Here is a 21,358-nt window from a genome sequence, read left to right as displayed (position 1 = left end):
GTACTCCAATGTGCAACTTCATAATCATGATCATTATACTGCTTGACTTCAAAAACCTTGTCTATGTCTAATAGATTTCTTATGTAAGTTATGCTACATTACTACAAGTTATATCAGTTTAAAGATTTATTTCAATACAATTTTATTTTACTTTAGAAATTTTTTCGGACAGTGTACGAGATGATCCCAATAAAATCCTAGTGTGTCAGAGGTTCAGTGATTATGATAGATTCTGTTAGACAGAGCTGTGATTAGAAAAATAGCCATTAGCAGGTTTATATTTTGCTCATTTTCCTCTACACATATTTGTACAGTAGCTCTCCCGGGTTAATTTCAGGTTTTTCTAGGGCATGTGCTGCCGTCCTACTGTTGGTTGATCCTTACACTTGCTCATTTTTTTCTGCTTACTGCACCTCACCTTTGAGACCTGACCTTTGACAGGTGCAAATGTAATGAGACAAGGGAATGTGGTAACTTAGTGGTCAAGGTGTTAGGTTGAACTATCAAAGGTTGTGAGTTTGAATCACAACCTCTGAGCAAGGCCCTCTGAGCAAGGCCTTTACCTCTCAGTTGTATACAATGCGATACAATTTAAGACACTCTGGATCAGGACATCTGCCAAATGCTGTAATTGTTCTCAAATGACATAATCATTGTCAAATATTATTCACGTCATCTGCCCAAAGTTTTTATGTTATGAATAATCGGTGCATGTAACCAGATTTGTCCCTGTTTATGCTTATTCTCACCTATTTAATTAGCCAGTCATCTGACATCCAACAGTCTTCAGAAGATCAGGACTAACAACACAGTGAGCAGAAATGATTAATTTATTGTTAACTACGTTATTAACTATGAAGAGCAGTTCAAACAAACCTGATCAGTGTTAAGACCCCATCAGTGTCAAGACCCCACTGACTATCAGATTTTTATATATTTCTTCTACCCATGTGGTCCCGAATATACAACCAGTTCAGAGAAGCAGATTATTACGGATTAGAAACTAACCCCATTTCTATCCGTATTTCTGATACCTAACTGCACAGATACAGTATGCTGCTGAGAAATGGTTCTAGATTATTCTGCCATATAAGGTGTCATAACATTTGTTACATGAGCTATGTGTCTAAGACTCCAGTTGTTATCCAAAAGGCGAGTCATTTTCCCTTCTAACCCAAGAAATCAAATTTCAGAAACTATGACCTTTATGCATATTTACTTTCACTGACATTTTAATTATTTTGAAAGATCACATGAAAAAAAAATCCCTAAACACAACCCCCAATTAATATTGTTCCCAAATTAAAGCAGAAGGCTGTGGCAATGCAGTCATTTTCAAGGTTGGGTGTTGCCGGGGCACGTATTAGAATTTTGTTTCAATCAGCAGCCCTGAAAGAATTACGTGTATACATCTGACTGACTGTGTTTACCAGACAGCATGCAATTTACCACTATTGTGTCCAGCAAAAGCAATCAGGTGACGATATGGGGTGACTATAAATTTCCTCGCAGTCAAACAGACAGATTATGTTTTTGTATGATTGTGAAATATTAGCAGATGAGGACGCAGATTTGTCTCTGTGCTGGCTCTGTAATAGAGTTCTCCTGTTATTACATAGTCATGTCAATAGCACACAAATATAATAGGCATCTTTCTGGTATAGCATGATGCTTTGTTTGTGGCTTGGCTGTTCTAACAACATGGTGCTTATGAGATTTCTGGACAAACCCCCTGAATAATAAATTACAGAAAGTTGCAATGCTTGTGGTCAGGGTGAGTGATTGTAGATTTTCTGAATGATTCCTTCTGAGATGTAGTCAACAATGTCATCAAAGCCATGACCAGGACTAGAGTCACAGTCAAGGCCAAGTAAAGATGAAAACAAGAAAGAATCATCTCAATCTTCATACAAGGTCCATACAAGGACAAATCCATTTCAAGACAAAATGTTCTTCATCTGGAAAATTCTGGAAGCATATAATTGGGTTACCACGAGTAGTTCAATTGGGTACTTGCAAGCCACTGGCGAACAAATATGTGGATGTACTCAGAAAAAAGGCCACACAGATCTATCCATTTTCTGTACAAGTGAGCCTGAACTCAGGGTACACAGAGGAAACCCCTGAACCCCAAACTCCAGACAAGCAGGGTGGGACTTAAACCCCCAAATTCATAGATACAGTACAAGGCAAAGAGGCTAACCACTACACCACCATATAACACACACAATATATAGAGCATCTGATGCCATCTCCCATTCTTAAACAATTAGTTCATACCAGTTTTACTAATTCTCTGGACTTTCTCAAAAGTTTGATGTTTGCTCCAATAATTAGACTCAAATTTGTGTTTACGTAAAGATTAAACATCATGAACTAACACTATATTTTACAAACTCTTTTTCCAGACCAAGATCACTTATTGCTAGACCAAAACCCAAGACCAAGTGCTATTACTAATTCAGTGACCAATCCAAATCAGTCCACAATATGAAACAAATCTCAAAAAAGACTCGAGTCCAGATCTAGCTTTGTCTCCAGCAGCTCCAGACTTGCTTATGTAAGATTAACTTTTCTTAATGCTTATCAAGCAAATTAAATCTATCTTAGCGTTACAATTCCTGACAATTTTGCATGGGCTGTGCTTGGAGGTATCTGCAAGAGATCTGATTTTCTGGATAACTGACCACTGGGAACACTGCTAGAGTGTGAGGATCAGATTACGCACTAACTCGCACTAGACCTCGCACTACAACTGCATACCATTCCATCCATATATATCAGCATAGTATACTCTACGTTCTTCCTCAAGGTTTCTTTTGGATAATTAATGGTTCTAATGGTTTTCATGGATAGGGTTCTTCATAAAGATCTTTTAAAGAAAAACAGGAACAAAGGAAAACAAAAAAGAGTGTGGTACAGTAGATGTGGCCATCTTTGTTGAGTGGAGACAAACATGATTTGTTTTCATTGCCCTTGACACTGCCCATAACTTGTCCTTGGAAAGTCACGTAGATTTTCCTCTTTGTTAGCCCTATTTTCTCCTCTTGAATGGGGATTCTCTTGTTTCTTGCTATCTTTATTATTAGTGGAATTATTCACGGGCAGAGGTGTGCGGCGTCTGAATAAATTGAGCGCAGAGTCGGGGCCAATGCTCCTTGCTGGCATACATTTGTGTTCAGTTAACAAAGAGCTTGGATACTCCAAATCCCACTGGAATTGTGCACTCATGTTCTGTTTGAAACCAACATAATTAAAGTCACTCTCTGAAGTAACCTATTTGTATAACGAAAGCTCCCTTACAACGGCCGGATCCTATGAATAACCCGTAGGAGGGCCGGTGGCATAATTATTTCACATTTCTAATTTAGGTGAGGGAATATTTGTTATCAAATCAGGTGGTGAGAGAGACGGAAGGAGGGGGCAGATGAGGCGGGAGGGAATGGTATTAGTTTCGAATGAGGGGACATAACAGGATCAGTGGAATGCTTTACGGAGGTGTGGCAGTGGATGCTTTACTCCAGGATCAGGACGCACACACTTTTTGGACAGCACAGGTATCTAAACTTAGATAGGCTGCTATAATTTTAAAAGGAGATGATGTCGTCCCGTTCTATCAGGCTATCATGATATTTCCTGATCGAGTTGTTGACGCCGTGGCAACTGATTTGTGAACACACACTTGTTTGTGTGTCAATTTGAATGGAGCTTGTTTCCTCACTGCTTTGGAATTCAGATCAGGGGGGATTTGCTTGTCCCAGGGACACAGCAAGTGTACCTTTGAATAACGAAACTCAGAATTTGCTGGACTGAGAAAAGCCATTGCATGACCGGAAAATAAAACAGTACAATAACAGCTGTGAGGGACAGAATCTTGGTGGTGTGGCTTCTACGATCTAGTACATAATGTGCAATTGTTTGTCCTTTTGTGCCTGCAGAAAAGCTTGTCAAAGACAGAGGGTCATGTGATCAGTCTCAAAGTAGCTCCTCTGGGTTTATGGTCAGTAAAGAATGACCAGAGCTTTGCTGATCCTTTCCTACGTTCTTCTGCTTAAATCATATCTGCAGTGTAGTGGCTTTTTTCAATATGTATGATAACCCTCCTTACTAACTAGCTGCTGGGTAAATAATGCTCACGTTCTTATCTTATCTAGGGGTAACCTGCATCAGTAGCTGAGAGCTGGTCACAAACAAACAAACAAACAAACAAACAAACAAACAACGTCCTGATCTTCTGAAGAATTGTTTAAGCTTTAGCTAGGTTTCTCATCGCAGAAAATCTATTCCAATAGTGTTGGTCAAGCATTGACATTTCACTTACTTCTTTCGCTTTCTGCAATGTGGTGTGACTGTCCACTGAAGCCTGCTGTGTGCAGGTGAGCTTCTACATAAATGATATACCAAGAGCCAAGTAGGAAAGTCCCAATTGCATCTTGCCTTCTTTTTCTTTGTATAATTCACTCGATTGACATTAAATTATATAAAACAGCACACATTTAAATGTTTAGACTGAGGTTTGTAATGCAAGTGGCCACATGTGGCCATTATTAAGATTCGTCTCACAGCACCTTGGCTTTGGAGGAAGCGTATGAATACAGTATGTGGGTATCGTCTGGAATGCACCAGCTCCCTCAGAGAGGAGTCAATTACCGCTTTCTTAAAGGAGGGACTTTTATTAAAGAAGGAGACACAGAGAGAAAGAGAGAGTTAGGGATAGACTGAGGGAGGGGAAGCCTTTTACATGTATGATCTCTATCAGTTAATATCATTCCTAGCTGGAAAGGTGTAGAGATGGTAGAGAGGGGCAGCTGTATTTAATCGTAGGCTAACTTACGTTTGAAAGGAGAAATCATTGTCAAGTGCTGATATATTAAGGGATGAGATTATTGCAGAGGCAATAATTATAGCTCCCGTAATTACGGCTTCAAAGCGACCAGCACACCAGAATCACGGCCCTCTTCATGTACAGTAACACAGTACTGAAACACAGGAACATGGATAGGGGTGATAATTTGGGGTAACAGAACAGTACTGATGGAAACGTGACATGCTGGGGCTGATGAGTAACGTGGCATAGCCATGAAATCTGTTTGATTCTGCTTTTTGATGAGAAAAGGATATAGCTGTAATTCATTACTCACTAAAACACTGCTGATGGTGTTTTATTTCACTGTAACAAGAAACATTGTGTATTTGAACAAATTAAAAAGATTTTTTGTGTTCACCAAAAAAATTTTAAATTATGTGACTCAAAAATAAGAAACAAATCAATTTTATGAATCATTTTATAACTTTGAGTACAATTTTTAATTCATACATCCATACTTACATCATTTAGGAAGAGCCACATATAACAATTGTGATGCTTAAGCTCTTACTTACATTCACAGGCTAATTACCGAAGCGTTACTACTGTAACATGATTTCTGTTATGTAGTCAGGACAATTTAAAATGTTCTTTGTTGAATACACAAGAATGCAAATAAAATATATCTTAATTCTAATTTTTTTAAATAATTTTGTATGAAAAAGTTATATTTTTTTTCATTGATGTATGTGTTCCCAAAAAATCATTTATATGATTATCTTTCCTTTTAGAAAATACGATACTATACTGTATACAGCTACCGACTAAACCAGTTTATGTTCTGTGGTTGCACGTAACATTAAGACATTAAGGACCAAAATGAATGTCCTTTAGTCCTTAAAAATCTGGATTAAGTCTCATCCTGGTCTGGCCTACTCCTAGCTCCTAGTCTGGGTCTTCAGGCTCTCTTCTAGTCGACTCTACTGCAACACTAACAGTAACTTTAGTATTATAACTTAGGTGGAATTGACTGTAACGGACCTCCGAAGTTTCAACAAACCAAATCTGCCCTTTGCTCCAGTTTTAGAAATTCCCATCAATTAATGAAGTAATAAATCTTTTTGTTTATTTAAATGAAAGAAATACCCAGGTTAAGTTCACAGGGCTTAACTGCAGCATGCTGCATCACTGGCGTTGTGATAGCGGTGAGGCTCGGCTGATAGCGTATGTCTCGGAGGCGCGAGCTGCACTCGTTGGGGTTTGGAGATAAGCAGAATGCGGCTGGCCAACTGCAATCTCACAACCAGGTCATGCTCAAAAACCCACTGGTAGCTGCTTATGCTAATGTGCAGGGCGTCGATATGAGAGGGGGTTCAGTTGTCGTTCTTGTGCTTCTCTACATCGTATATAAAGCTGGCATTTCAGAACTTTTTTCATGTGAACATTGTAGCTCTTTGATCACGTCTCTTACCCTTTAATCGTAAGCTAAGATGAAGCTTTGTGTTGTTTCAAAGCAGTACACCGAACATGGGTATTGTTGGTATTATGGATCATTTTATACATCAAGGATTATATATACACTCACCGTCCACTTTTTTCCCTTTGTTTTTAGCGTCGTGTCGCTGCCACATGATTGGCTGATTAGATAACTGCAACAGTTGTACAAGTGTTTCTTATAAAGTTAATGATGAGTGAGGATAAAATTCAAAAGCATCCAAACCTAAACGCATTTAAACCTGATCACACAAACCAATCTGGAATACATTTTAGCCAGATGTAATTCAAGTGTAAATACAGCTGTTTCTCCTAAACTCCTGAAAATACATTATGTCATAACCATTACAAACCATCCCTGATGGCAGACATTATCAGAAAACTCACAAATATATACTAAATATAATTCCTATAAAGAATTCAAATAGCCTGTTAAATCTATTCCGAGTCTTTTTGACTCTTTTCCAATTTGAAGAAGCTATTTTTCTAAGTTTGATCAGTTTGTATTTGCATTTTAAGCATTGTGACATTGTCAGTCGAACAAGACTCAAGCTTCACATTTTCAAGCTTACAATGAATTAAAAAAAGGTTTAATAATGTTAGACTATGAAGCACTGCATTCAACATACATTTGACATTATATCAATTATTTTCCGTTGTTAAGACATCTTTTTTCTTCTAAGTTGGACCACACAATAAAATACGTCAATCTGTCTGCCTTTTTGACTAACAGTGTAACACATATACAAAACATACAGAGAACCAAGTTTAAATTAATAGCTCAATGTGTCAGTGCTATAAGAGTGGAGCTCGTGTGAATGAGAAAACATCCATTTTTAAATTTCGGTCTCTTTAAAGGATTTAGTAAGTGGAATATTCCTGACTTGTTGCTAGTTCAAGTCCTGAGTAGCTATAAGCTGAACATTGGTGTAATCTTGGTGTAAAACATCCTGGCATCCACAGTCATCTGCTGGGTCAAATGAGATGTCATCAGTGTTATAGCACAAATCCATAACTAATAGAAGAAACATTAGTTTGGAAAGCTTTGGCAAATGTAGACAGTCAGTTCAAGCGTCTTTTGTTTGAAGAGCTTAGTGTCTTGTAAAGTTGTAATTGTCTTGTTCAGATGGCCTTTGAGTCATTTTATGAGTCATGTACATGTATATTCACACCCTACACGCACAGAATCTGAGCTTTCCAATACTAAGGACTATTGTGACATGTAGCTTTTAATTTTAGATAAACACCCAGGTGACATCCTCATTCATAGCTAAAACAACAAACTTAAAATGTTAATTACGATGAATATATGCTAGTTTATTTAAGGTACATACTGATTGGATGTTGTGAGAAAGGTCAAGAATGAGCTCTCGTGGGGTTTTCAGCTTACCATAACACTTATACCAGATAATAGCTAGATTGCATCGTTTGCAGCACGAACATGGTTTATCGTATGTGATGCTTTACCTGGTTCGCTAAGTGTGCATTCTTCATCCCCCTTTAATAGGAACCTTGGAAAAGCACTGGTAAGTTTTACAGGTTCTCGACAGCATGTTTTTTTGCCCTTGCAGTAGAAATATCTGGTTGTGTTGACCACTTATTGAATTCCACCACGTTTTCTTTTTCAAAACACAGACATAGAGGAAGTGTAGTTGAGAAGAGAAGTTGGGCATGTGTTTGCCAAGGCATGTGAAAGACTTGTGATGATGCCATTGCTTTTTTTGACATAATTTCGAGGTTGTTTGTACTAGAATAAACAAACAAACAAACAAACAAACAAACAAACAAATAAGACCTATTGCACCTTTAATAAGTCTCTTACATGGAGCATTATAGCTAGCTTGCTGTAGTCAGTGAAAAAGCTTAGTTGGGGCTTGCGCTCTGTGCCACGGCGGCTGAGTTGTGGTTAATGGGGCCATGTAGAAATGATGGCATTTCTCCATTCAGAGCAGGACCGGCGAGGCCAGAGCACTGGCCGAGGAGGGACACTTTCACTAGGAATATTTAACAACCTTTACCAATCAGCTCAACACTAATGCCTCCTGTGCACATTTAACCCACTGTTTCTGTTAGATTTAGTATGTCCTGATTAACAATTTGCAGTTTTCCATAACGATATATGTTTGGTACTGTAAGTTTTATAAAGCTGGACTGTTTCCTTCCCTTTAGATATCCTTGTACAAAAAACCACAATGGCACAGAGAGGTATTTAGTCCCTCAGCTGAAGGAACACAGACGTATCAGTTCATGCCTGGTTTTGTGTGTGTGTGAAAAAATGTGATTGCATCAGTACTACAAGAAAAGCGTGTGTTTGGTGAGGATGAGGGGGGTGTTAAAGTGCTGTGAAGTCTTAACTGTGGCCCTAGATAAAGATTTGAGGTCTCTGAGACTGTGGTTTGCAAATACTTTGGCCTAAAAGGTGTCCCAACATGTATCACATATCAAGGTTAAGTAATTAAAAGACTGTGTGTGTGTCATAAGTGTAGCGGGAGATAGTGGAGACTTTAAAATAATTTTCTTTACTGCGCTTACCATAATCAGGTGTTGTCTCCTGCAGCTAATCACTTCCACAGTCTGTTGTTTTTTTTGCCCCGTCAGAGTGAGTGATGGATATTCATGCAAGAGTGAAGCTAAACCAGCTCGAGGTTGTACAGTGTATAACTCGCTGAAGAAAGTCTATGAATGAGAGAAAAGTAACAAAGCGCTATCAAAAAGAGGTTAGCAAATGCCACACGCCAGGCTCTCCGGCTGTCCCTGGAGCCCCCGCTAGCCTGTTATCACCCAGCCAAGCAGGGGGGCTTTGAAATTGGCACTTTCCTTCATGTGACAATTGTACCTGCTGATAGGCCATTAGATTACTTATCCGCTCGCTCCTTCGCAGACGACACTGCGTTATTTTTCCTCTTTCATAATCTCGGTTTTAGCTGAAGCGCTTTTTTCACTCTGTTAAGGTGAGAGGTCCTGAAGTGCTAGTGTGGAGAGTCCTTTTGTGTCCAGTCATGGCCTCACAAATTTCTCTGTGTGTGACTGTGTGTGTATGTGAGCTTGTGTGTTCCATGGAATATAAAAAAAGAAATGTCTTTTTGTTATTTATCCCAATGACTGATAATAATGGCTATAGTTAAGATTCTTTAACCTCCTTTTGTTATTTGGATCTTTCTATATTCTCTTATTTTACATTTTATATGAACACGCTATAAAAAGCAAACCCAAATGCATTTGATACATACAGTACTACTTTATCACTTATATATATACAGTCTATGACAGTGCTCTGGAAGGTTGGAACAATAGAGGACACATCATCCACACACACACACACACACACACACACACACACACACACACACACACACACACACACACACACACACACACACAGTACTGACCACATCACAGCCAGTAGCTCCCTCTGTTGTCCACTACTGAACTGCATGATCAGGACGTCCTAACGCAACTGCAAGCCTGCCATTGAGTCACACACACACACACACACACACACACACACACACACACACACACACACACACACACACACACACAGAGTTTTGCACAGATTGAGTTCTTTCGTGAGTGCATTTGTGCTCTACATGTGATGGATGTGTGTGTGCATGAGTGTGTGTGCAGTATTCAGGTGTCTTTTAACAAACAGTTCATAGTATCAATTAATTACAGAGAAATTAACAAAACTGTGCAATTAAAAAGTAATAATAATTAATAAAATAATCTAAACTAAACGCTATCACATATTCTAAGAATAATAAATGAAATGGCGCCAAAAGCAATTTCATATTTTTTGTTTTCTCTGCTCGTTTTTTTTTTTTTGTGGTATTTAATTTTGTTGTGTAATATTATGTGTATTTCTTTTCTCTTCTTCAGTCTTTCTGCATCTAAGCTGTGATGAATCCTAGGCCTCAGAATAAGTGTTGAATTTATTAAGGCCCGATTTTGACAAGTTGATTCTAAACAACTCCAGCGGCTCGGGCGCATTGAGCCGGCTGACATGTGACCCGCATGAACTTGCCCTCCCCTATTGACTGGCGTGATTGATGCTATGCCGCTCTCACGTTGATAATTCTTAGCTGTGTGTCAACAGTCGCTGACCAAAGGGGTCATCACTGTCTTTAACATTTCACACACACGCACACACACACAGCTTTCACCAGCACTTCACACAAACACGTCCAGACAAAAGAAGCTGGCTCAAGTTAACAACACGCTGCTTTTTAGTACTTACTATTCTGTTATGTCTGTGACGAGACGAGATCGCGTCTCTGGTTCGGAGGCAAGACAAAGCACGGTGGATGTAAAGCATGCGGTGGCGAGTCACACAACAATAGAGGAAGGAGCTGTGCAAAAACTGCTAATGTGTACACGGGACGGCTATTGACGCGTATCGACGGGCCGGGGCAATCAGTGCAGCCTGGCTGTGCATACTTAAGTTCAAATGTATTCAGTGAGGCTACAGGGATTAAAGCCTATTAATGACAGGCTGGGCGGAGAATCCTGTCTTGTCACTTCCTTTTTTTCCCCTAAATGACTGAAAAACTCATGCATGGTTGAAAGAATATTCCAGAATACCTTCGAAAGACTTATGAAGAGGATCGAGAGGGTTGTTCATACGTTTTAGTTTTTCAGTACAGTGTTTTCCGCCCCAATGTCATCAGCAGGCAATTATTATGCAAATGTATATATAGTTATGTGTATACAGTGTCTGTATCTCTCAGCTCTTATTAGTGAAAGCAGCCAAGTTCAGCAGAAGGAGGAGTCGTCTCTGCTGATCTGCTGCGAACTAATATGATGTGCTCCTTGTGTTGGTATTAGCTGTGACAGTATTGATTTTAGTCAGGAGGATTATTGTGGTTTGGGGTCGGGGCTCATGCTCGTGCTCGCTGTTTTTTCCAGGGGTGACTGATAAAGCAGCTTTACAGGGACACAGGGATAAAGGGATCGTTGTTTCTGAGGGTCCTCTATTTTTCCACAGGCTTGAAAATGTGGCTGAAAGTTTACTCTCGTACCGTTTACACCACAAGGTTTCAGGACAACTAAATTCAACTGAACAAAGGGGAAAAAAACGTTTTTTTTTCTTCTCCTTCTTTACAGAGATCTAGTCTGTGTCTCAGCTTGGCATGCTTGCGCGTTCGCTTTGCTGTTTGATCCACACACATCTTAATATGAGGAATGTTTTTCGCTCCCGAGGGATTTTACACAGCGCAGGTATTCCTCCTCTTGCCTTTCAGACGCGCCTCTCTCTCTCTCTCTCTCTCTCTCTCTCTCTCTCTCTCGTTCTTTTCTGTTTGACACAGTGCAAATATTAAGTCAGGTTGGAAATGTAGTGCTGCTCTTCTATATTGTTTTGACCAGCAGCTTTTGCATTTGTCAGGTGGAGAATCCATTGTGTGCGAATACAATGTGAATACATTAGTCAAAGTAACTTTTCTAAAGTTAAGTTAAATTAGCTCTGTGCGCATGTTAAAATGCCTTTTTCAGACATCCGTGTGTCCTCCAGCTCTAGCAGAACCTATCTATCCTTTCTGAAATAAAATATTAGCTGTTTATATATATATATATTTAAATCAAGGGAAATGTTGAATGATCATTTCTCTTATTATTTATGGAGGTTTTTTTGATGACCTGAATAAAATTAGATTTTATTTCCGAGTGTTTTAGGCTTCGTTCATGACTTCTGTGTATGATGATGATGATGATGATGATGATAAGATACACACTGGAGTAATAAATCCTACTTAAATAGCATGTGTTTTTTCCAACATTGCTGATGATTCCACACTTTAACTCTGTTATTACAAAAAACTTTACACTTTTGGATTCAGCAAAAACATCTGAACTATTATTTACTGATGATTTTAAATCAATCAGGACTCAAACCCTGTCAGATAAGAGTGAAAATTGATCTGATGTAATTTCATTTTTCTTTTTGAGAATGTGTTTCTGGGATATTAAAGGTGCAGGCCGGAGATGATTTGTTAAAGCAGCATGGTGGAGCAGACACAATAGTTAGCTGTTCAGCACGGCACCTGAATTTTCTTATCAGTGGGGAATTGTGCAGCTCTGAGAGCTTGGCAATATCTTCCCTGCTGCTGCTGGAAATACAGCGGGTGTGGAGACACACACACACACACACACACACACACACACACACACACACACACACACACACACACACTATTAGGAGCAGAGAGAACTGGACAAATGCATCCCAATCTTTCCAAAACAAAGGGGAGTCTTTGATCTTTTCTTATGGTTCAACCCCCATGTGTGATATGGCCAGTGTGGTGTGGATGCCTTCTCTTAGACACACACACACACAGACACACACACACACTGTCCGTCGCACGGTGCTGAACATCAGTCACCAACAGTTTTACAAGATAAGTTCTTAAGAAGAAATCTCACTATTGTCAATCAAACACACACACACACACACACACACACACACACACACACACACACACACACACACACACAGGAGTTGTCACGTCTTAATTATTTTTAAAGCTTCATTTACAATGTTTTGTATCAACAAAGTGAGCGACTTTATCTCCAGGCTTGACAGCACGAGCCGATAAGCAGTGCTGTTGGAGAGACATGCACTGCCTCTTTAAATCCCCCTCTTTCTCCATATATCTATCTCTCCGTTGTCTCATTATACACCCCCCCTTCTCTCTCTCTCTCTCTCTCTCTCTCTCTCTCTCTCTCTCTCTCTCTCTCTCTCTCTCTGTGTCACTCTTTCTATCTCCTCCTTCTTTCTCACTGGCTCGGCCTGGTTCGTCCCCTCCCCTTCTCCCTCTGCTCGATCTCTCCGTTCGCACACACAGCCTCTTGTCCGGCTCCAATTGGCTGTGCAGACACCAATCTGGCACGAGGACGGGTTCGGGGGGGGCTGCATATGCAAAGCCTCGCTTCATATTCATGAGCACCAATCGTGGCTTTAAGTCCTTGATTAGAAGAGTGCAAGAGCTTTTGGTCCCAACTGGCTGTGCCTATAGGCTTGTCACTGGGAGAACGCTTCCTGTTAATTGCACCGCTCGAGTGACGGGACGGCAAGAGGAGGAGAGAGAGAGGGAGTGAGTGAGAGAGAGAAAGAGAGGGGAACAAATAAAGAGAGAGAGACAGATAGAGAGAAACTTTGATTTATAGAAGCGCTTGTTCAAACGATGGTCCCTGAGTGCCAATGGATTCAGTAGAACTTTCAATGGCTGAGTGTTTCTCATTACACTCTGAACAAGAGTAGGTAAATTTTACATCTTTCTTCTTTCTGCTCGAATGCTTTCCATGTTCGTGGCTCATGCTTGTGTGTGTGTTTATATATATATATGTATGTATACATATGTGTGTGTGTGTGTGTGTGTGTGTGTGTACTGACAACAGTGTGTGTGTAATACCTGTAGTTCATGTCATTGAGGAGCTGAACACAAGATTGTTGTGGCTGTCAGGTAGTGTGTATGGGTATGTCTGAGTGTGTGTGTGTGTGTGTGTGTGTGTGTGTGTGTGTGTGTGTGTGTGTGTGTGTGTGTGTGTGTGTGTGTGTGTGAGAAAGAGAGAGAGAGAGAGAGAGAGAGAGAGTGAGAGTGCCGGTACTTCTAAGTAGGACGGCTTACCTGCTCTGTTTGTAGAATATTCGTAGAAACTGGTATTAAGGGAATAAATCTGAGCGGTCAGTGCATTCGTTTAGTTTGCAGGACGTTGCTTGACAGATGGAAGCATGAATGACGGAGAGTTGAAGGAAGGAGGGAAGGAAGGAAGGAAGGAGGGAAAGAAGGAAGGAGGAGGGGATGAGGGTGCATGAGACAGAAAGAGAGTGAGAGAGAAAGTGGTCTTAGGTGGCAGGACAGCTTGAATTGCAGACCAGTCTCCCTGCATGTGGCCCGAGCGAGGCATTAAAGACAGCACACTGACTCGGAGAGCAGGACCAAGAATGAGGGAGAGATAAAAGACGGAACGAACGACAAGAGGGGGCAAGTGGGAGGAAGTGGCTGCTCTCCAGCTCTGTCTTGCGCCGTGTCTGATAAAGTGATCTATCAATCAGTTGTGGCGATGTCATGCTAATTTTTTTCTTCTTTTCTTCTTTCTTCTTTGACAGCGTGAAGAAATGTCACCTTAAACTTTCTCGGGAAATTTTTGTTGTTTAATCTTAAGTGAGTATTCTTAATTAATAATTACTAAAGCTGTGTTTGAATTTGTTATGCTAAAAGAGATTTTGTTTGTGAATGTTTGTGATTTGAAGCTATGAATCTGAAAAAAATTAAAAAAGAAAGAAAGAAGGAAAGAAAGAAAGAAAGATTTTATACGTCTCACACATTTAAGTCTAATCAATAAGCAACGATGGCGAATTATTTCAAAGACTCGTTGATAAATTAAAAAGAAAGAAAAGAAAGAAAAAAGATTCACCTCTGGCCTGGAACGCTGTTAAATGGTGTGAGAGTGTGTGAGTACAGAGCTTGGGATAAGCCAGTGTTAGTCATGTGTATATTCTCCTGAAACCGTCCGAGTAGGATATTGGAAAAAAGGAAAAAATAAAAAAAGTACAAAAATAAGAAGTAAAAAAACAAAAAGCTTTAATGTAAAACTTATCGGAGACTTTTGGAGCTAGAGGAAGTGACTTGCAGCTATTTCACATTGTTTTGTTCCTTTCTCAGGGCGAGTGATGTGAAGGCATTTTTATTTACATTTCATCCCCGTTGTTTTTTATTTTTTTTTCTTCGGCACGTTCATTTCACCGCCGACTGACTGGATTATTGCTTACGAGAGTAAATTTCTGAGATAAGACTATCGCATTTCTTCAGCCTTTTTTCTTCTTCTTCCCTCCCCTCATTTGCTGCTTACTCACTGTTTGATCTTTTCTTTTCATACAAATTATCTGGTGCTATTCTAATGAGACTATTAATGTTAGTAATAACAACAAGTGGCGGTTTAGCTATTATCATAATTACACTCACTTACTGCCCCGCATGTACATTTCATTTGCATGCTAGTTTTAATATTTACCTGCGTGTTGCCAAGTAGGACTGAGAGTCGTTTTTTTTGTTTGTTTGTTTTTTGGACATTCAGAATTTTCCCTAATAGAATTCATTCTTCATTCTTTCTTTTTTTTTTAAATTAAACAGAAAATTATGTGATTCTGTTTATCTGCTGTTTGGACAAATTTGATAATCCTATCAGCAAAGCGAGTTATTCTTTCTGAAAAAAAAATTCTTGCTGTGTTTTGTGTTTAGTTTGTGTGTGTCTGGGTGTGTGTATGTGTGTGTCTGTGTGTCTGGGTGTGATTGACTTCCTTATGTGTCTTACGTTGAAATTCAAAATAATTCAAAATGTAGATCTTTTATTTTCAAAAGGAAAACACACACACGCACAATTAAGGCTCTTCTTCAAATTTGATGATTATTATTATTATTATTATTATTATTATTATTATTATTATTATTATTATTATTATTATTATCACGCTCCAGCAAAATGAACAAAAATTCTCTTAAATCTTCCTTCAGTTCAAAACATTTACCATAATTTAAAATGATCTTTAAACAATTCTCTGCAATTTTTAGTGATTTTTTTTTTTTGTAAATAAGAATTTCTTTGCATTTTTTCCTTCCTTTTCTTTTCATCTTTTTTTTTTTCCTTTCCACATTTTTAAAACAACGTATAATTGGCTACAATATTCACAGCTGGAATTGAATCCAGAGTCCACTGGAGAAGCGTGAGCCGCTTTAGGTCTCTCTTTAACGCTCAGGTTATTTGAATTGAACCTGGTGTATTTTGAATTCAGGGCTGTTCAAGCGTTTCTACCCTTTAGTCGTGTGCTGCTGGCTTTTTCCATCTGCTCACACCAGCACTGGACCTTGCAGAAGAAAAGTTGATTTTTTTTTTTGCTTACATCAACCTTTCTTTTTCCGTGTGACAGAGGAAAAAAGGATGGGTGGAGAGGGATAAAAGCCCTAGGGGCAGGGATCAGAGAGAAATAAAAGGAGATTGCGTAAATTAAATTCCTTTTAATCTCCTTATAAAATCATTTACTTAATTCATCTGTCAAATGATGTCAATATGCACACTGCTGATTTATCTCTCTCTCTCTCTCTCTCTCTCTCTCTCTCTCTCTCTCTCTCTCTCTCCCTCTCTGTCTCTCTCTCACTCTTTCTCTCTCTCTCTGTCTCTCTCTCACTCTTTCTCTCTCTCTCTGTCCATCACATGTGCGTATGTGTGTGTGCGTTGCTGGCACTGCTGCTTTTGAGCACTGATTCAGCTCTCTTTAGGTCCCCTGCGTGTGAGGTGTCATCCGTGTGTGTGTGTGTGTGTGTGTGTGTGTGTGTGTGTGTGTGTGTGTGTGTGTGTGTGTGTGTGTGTGTGTGTGTGTGTGTGTGTGTGTGTGTGTGTGTGTGTGTGTGTGTGTGTGTATGTGTGTGTGTATGTGTGTGCGCGCACGAGTCGGCAGCAGCCCCTTGTCGATTTCTGTCTGGACACTCTTTTGTCTTTACGCTATCCTGCTTATAGGAGACGCAACTCTGCCACTTCCCCTTGTTTGAAGCTTTCCAAGGGTAATTAACTTGAGTTAAAAGAGACACAGCCGCCCCAACACGAATACCCCCACCCCACACCCCACCATACCACTGTCCTGTCTTTCTGGAGGGAAGAAGGGGGAAAAGGAGGCTGTAAAGTAAAAGGCAGGGTGTATATTTTTGACCTTTTGTTTCCGAAGGTGCAAGAAGTGGTTTTTTTTTTTTTGGATTTTCTCTCTCTCTCTCTCTCTCTCTCTCTCTCTCTCTCTCTCTCTCTCTCTCTCTCTCTCTTTCTCTCTCTCTCTCTCTCTCACACACACACACACACACACACACACACACAAAGCCAGACAGATATAGCAGAGCTGAGACACACAAACACATACACAGGTACAGAAATGTACAGGAGCTAATTATGATGATGATGATGAAGAGGAGGAGGAGGAGGAGGATGCAATTGTCAGTTTGTGAAATTTGTGCTTATTTTTCCACCTTAAATAAATAATAAAATGAGTGTTTAGTAATTAATATTTTTAAAGAAGGCCCAAACCAGCTGAGACAGCCAGAACCAAGCTAGAAGCTATAATTAGCAACTCCAGCAATTTAAATATATTTAGGTATATTTAATATTAGAATTTTTTCACTCTCTGATTGTCTTTCGATTAGTTCCTTTGAGCTTGTGTTTGAGGAGCGGGGAGTAGGTGCAGCAGAGCTCGGAGTGTAGGACGATTGAGTTACAGCAGGTCAATAGGGACTGTGGTCAGTCCATAAGCAGGCGCTGCACTCGGGCCAGATAAGGGTGTAAAAATAGGGCTTTGGGTCGAAGTCTCATTCACCTCGGATTCGCTTGTAGACACTGCAGTTCATTAGGGCTGGAGGTCCTGGATATAATAAAATCCATTCCTTCGTCAAATTCAAGCACTGTACATGATATTTATACGTCTTTCTGTTAACGAAAACCTGTCGGAAAGAAGCGTGTGTGTTTGCTGAATGTTTGTGTGGTCGTCTCTTGTAGCTGAGGTTTAAATCATAACTGCTGGGCTTTTTTACACACTGATCTTTTATTAAATGATGAAATTGTCATTGTCCTGTAGCAGAGAAAGGGAAATGAATTGCTGTGTGGCCTGGTGGCTGACAGTGAAATATTTCACCTCTTTCTGCTATCATACTTCATTTGTGCACAGGAGAGTGTGTGTGTGTGTGTGTGTGTGTGTGTGTGTGTGTGTGTGTGTGTGTGTGTGTGTGTGTGTGTGTGTGTGTGTGTGTGTGTAGTGATAGTGCTGAACACTCACTCTGTTATGACCAACTCTATTTCCATGCCGTCTTTAAACACCGCTTGCTTTGTCTAATGTAGGTTTCGCGGTCGTGTGAGTGTGTGAGTTGATAATTAAACATTAAGAGACAGTCATGGTTAACAGGACGGTTCCGCTTTGAGTTAGAAACGAGTCGAGTTTTGGTCGCACATTTTAATTCTTGACCTGAATATTTTGGTGGTTAATTTTAGAATGATGGACAGACTGAGAGTGTGAAGGTGTGCTGTAGTGCCGTGTGATCCAAAGTTACACATATTAAGTGTGTGTGTCGTATGTATGTATATATTGTTATTATTATTATTATTATATATATATGTGTGTGTGTGTGTGTGTGTGTGTGTGTGTGTGTGTGTGTGTGTGTGTGTGTGTGTGTGTGTGTGTGTGTAATAAAGCAAAAAGAAGCAAAATGAAGAATCAGGATCAGTTTGTCTACAGATGATTTAAATGTAAAAAACATATCAGTTCTGCTGATTTATTTACTTCAGCGTTTGTCTAACCAAAGCCTTTCTGATTGGAGGCTTTGCATGGAAATCTCCTTGTTCCGTATTGCATCTCGTAGCCGTACAGCTAGCAGTGGATGGACCTGGGGGTTAGCTGATATGGAGGAACCTGAAGTCATATCCTGTTCTTTAAAGCCGTCTGATTTCTCACGGGTTCATGTGATGAGGTGATTTTATAGTGCAGCGGTGTGTGTGATGGTGATGCTCTGAGAGAGAGAAGAAAGCTTATTAATACAGGTGTGAGTGGGTAGATGTGCGTTTGTACAGGAGTGTGATAATAATAATAATAATAATAATAATAATAATAAAATTATTAATAATAATAATAATAATAATAATAATAATAATAATAATAATAATAATAATAAATAGACACACACAGTAACATTCCTGTAGAGAGAAACACTCGTGCTTGGTACGGCCCATCCGTTTGTTCATATTAAAGCTGACAGTCCATCTGTCTCGGGTGCCGGCCATGCCGAAGTGTGTGTGTGTGTGTGTGTGTGTGTGTGTGTAGGCAGAGGTGGGGGGATATGTTTTTCGGTAGCCCCTCCTCCACTTAATTCAGCTTCTCCGTCCCGTTCATCAGCACTCGGCCCCCGGAGGTCAAACTCTAGGTCTCTTTGTCGCACAATAACAAGGACCCCCGGTGACAGAGAGCGCTCGTCTGGCTGCTCGTGTCCGACTCCAGATCTCTCCAAATAAATATAAATATGTAAAATAAAGAACAGTAGCCAAGGTAGTTTTCTTGGTCAGATTTTTTTCCCTAGGATTTGTGGTGTTTAAATTATAAAGAGAAAGTGTATCTGGTGTGTGTAGGGGTAATTAGTGGGGAGGTGTGTGGCATGTGTGTGTGTGAGAGAGAGTGAGTGAGGGAGAGAGGGGGGGAGAGAGAGAGGGAGAGAAGGAGGAGTGGTGCTTGTTGGGCATGTGCTGCTCTTTGTATTAGGAAGAATGATACCTGTCTAATCAATCAACGTTCACAGATGGAACAGCAACACATGATTGAGTCACAGAGCGTCAGCCGAAACACACACACACACACACACACACACACACACACACACACACACACACACGGGTTAATTCAGCTCATAGTCCTGCGTGTTAATCCTCGTCCAAGCAGAGGCCATGCTCACTCGTTCTGACAGGGGCGTAAAATCAGGTTCAGGTAGCGGCAGCAGTTCAGCGGCTTGCAGTCGTCTCCTCTCACTACTTTTCTCTCGATCCCTTTCTCTTAACACTCCTCTTTCACTCAGCGGAGGTCAGATTCTTTTCTTTTCTGTTATTCACTAAATATCCAAAAAGAAGTGAAGAATTTTGTTGCACCTGAGCTCAAGTCTCACGTCTTTTAAAGTGTGTTTGGTTTGATTTAATTCTTTGAATTTATGCTTTGGTTGCCTTCCCCATGTGTGTGTGTGTGTGTGTGTGTGTGTGTGTGTGTGTGTGTGTGTGTGTGTGTGTGTGTGTGTGTGTGTGTGTGTGTGTGTGTGTGTGTGTGTGTGTGTGTGTGTGTGTGTGTGTGTGTGTGTGTCCTGTAATAAAATGCCTTGAAATGAATTTACGGACTGCATGACCTTTCACTAAATCCTCATAAGCTGTGTCTGTTGTGTGAGTCACACGTGCGCACACACACACACACACACACACACACACACACACACACACACACACACACCATAGTTTACCTGTGTGAAAGTGAGACATGTACATGCTGGTTATCGGCTCTATCAATTTCCATCTCAATCTTCCCATTAATCTTTTTGTAATTTGTGTGTGTTTATTAGTTGCTGTTAGTGTGTGTGTGTGTGTGTGTGTGTGTGTGTGTGTGTGTGTGTGTGTGTGTGTGTGTGTGTGTGTTTGTGTGTGTGTATTCTTTGCGGTTTGTGTGTGTGTAAGTATGTGTGTATTATTCGCTGTTCGTGTGTTTGTATGTGTGTATATGTATTATTCGCTCTGTATGTGTGTGTGTGTGTGTGTGTGTGTGTTCTCTGTGCCTGTTTGTGCATGTTTAATTATACATGCTTTCCATGTTTTGAATTTTCATGCTTTTGTGCTTAACTTTTTTTCCTTTCAGCTTAAAATGTTGAACACATGCTCCTGTGTGAGCAAAATTTGCTTACAGCCCATGTTGTCAATGTCACACCTCTTTTCTTGAAGAAAACAAGAAAAGAAGGAAAATGATTGGCTTTTGATGTCATTTTTTTCCACACACACACACACACACACAAACACACACACCTTTATATCTATATATATATATATATATATATATATATATATATATATATATATAGAGAGAGAGAGAGAGAGAGAGAGAGAGAGAGAGAGAGAGAGAGACAGAGAGAGAGCTATAAAGAAACAGATAAGATACAGTACAGGAAACACTTCACAACTTGCTGTAGAAACATTTTTAAACGTCACTGGTTTCTTATTCGTGCTAAACAGTAGTGGCCAGAACAGTGAAGCAGCCGCGTGGAAGTCGCCAAGAGCATCGATTCTCCCGCTCACTCGACCGAGACTAACGGCAACACATTACACATTTTTGTGTGAGTTTCTGTGTGTGTTGCTTTTTTCTCCTCCTGCCCAGTGCCATCCCATCTCAATACACCGCTCTGTTCAGCTCAGATAGAAATCGCACAAAAATTCCCGTCCTTACAACTCACACATTCACTACTTCTCTGTTACTGAAAGGACGCAAAGGTCTTTGCAGAAATCAGTGCAGCCGAA

The 21,358-nt window shown here is 40.0% G+C and overlaps 1 protein-coding gene across 11 annotated transcripts in view; it reads left to right on the top strand.

Moving 5' to 3' along the window:
- esrrga (estrogen-related receptor gamma a) overlaps positions 1-21,358 on the top strand; it is a 124,857-nt gene that overhangs the window by 45,008 nt on the left and 58,491 nt on the right. The window contains exons 1-2 of one of the 11 annotated variants that reach the window (XM_027159639.2): positions 13,201-13,552; positions 14,406-14,460. The exons of 3 other annotated variants lie outside the window; for them this stretch is intronic. Coding sequence is in view for 3 of the 8 variants with exons in the window: in XM_027159636.2 (XP_027015437.1) it covers positions 13,497-13,552 (56 nt within the window). In the remaining 5 variants the exon portion in view is untranslated. Of the gene's footprint in view, positions 1-13,195; positions 13,557-14,405; positions 14,461-21,358 lie in introns of those variants that run through there. 7 more of the 11 variants (XM_027159637.2, XM_047821933.1, XM_027159636.2 and 4 more) reach the window with 7 other exon arrangements.

The sequence above is a fragment of the Tachysurus fulvidraco genome, chromosome 12 (genome assembly GCF_022655615.1).
Source record: "Tachysurus fulvidraco isolate hzauxx_2018 chromosome 12, HZAU_PFXX_2.0, whole genome shotgun sequence".
Lineage (NCBI taxonomy): Eukaryota > Metazoa > Chordata > Actinopteri > Siluriformes > Bagridae > Tachysurus > Tachysurus fulvidraco.
This window is presented reverse-complemented; position numbering and strand designations above follow the sequence as displayed.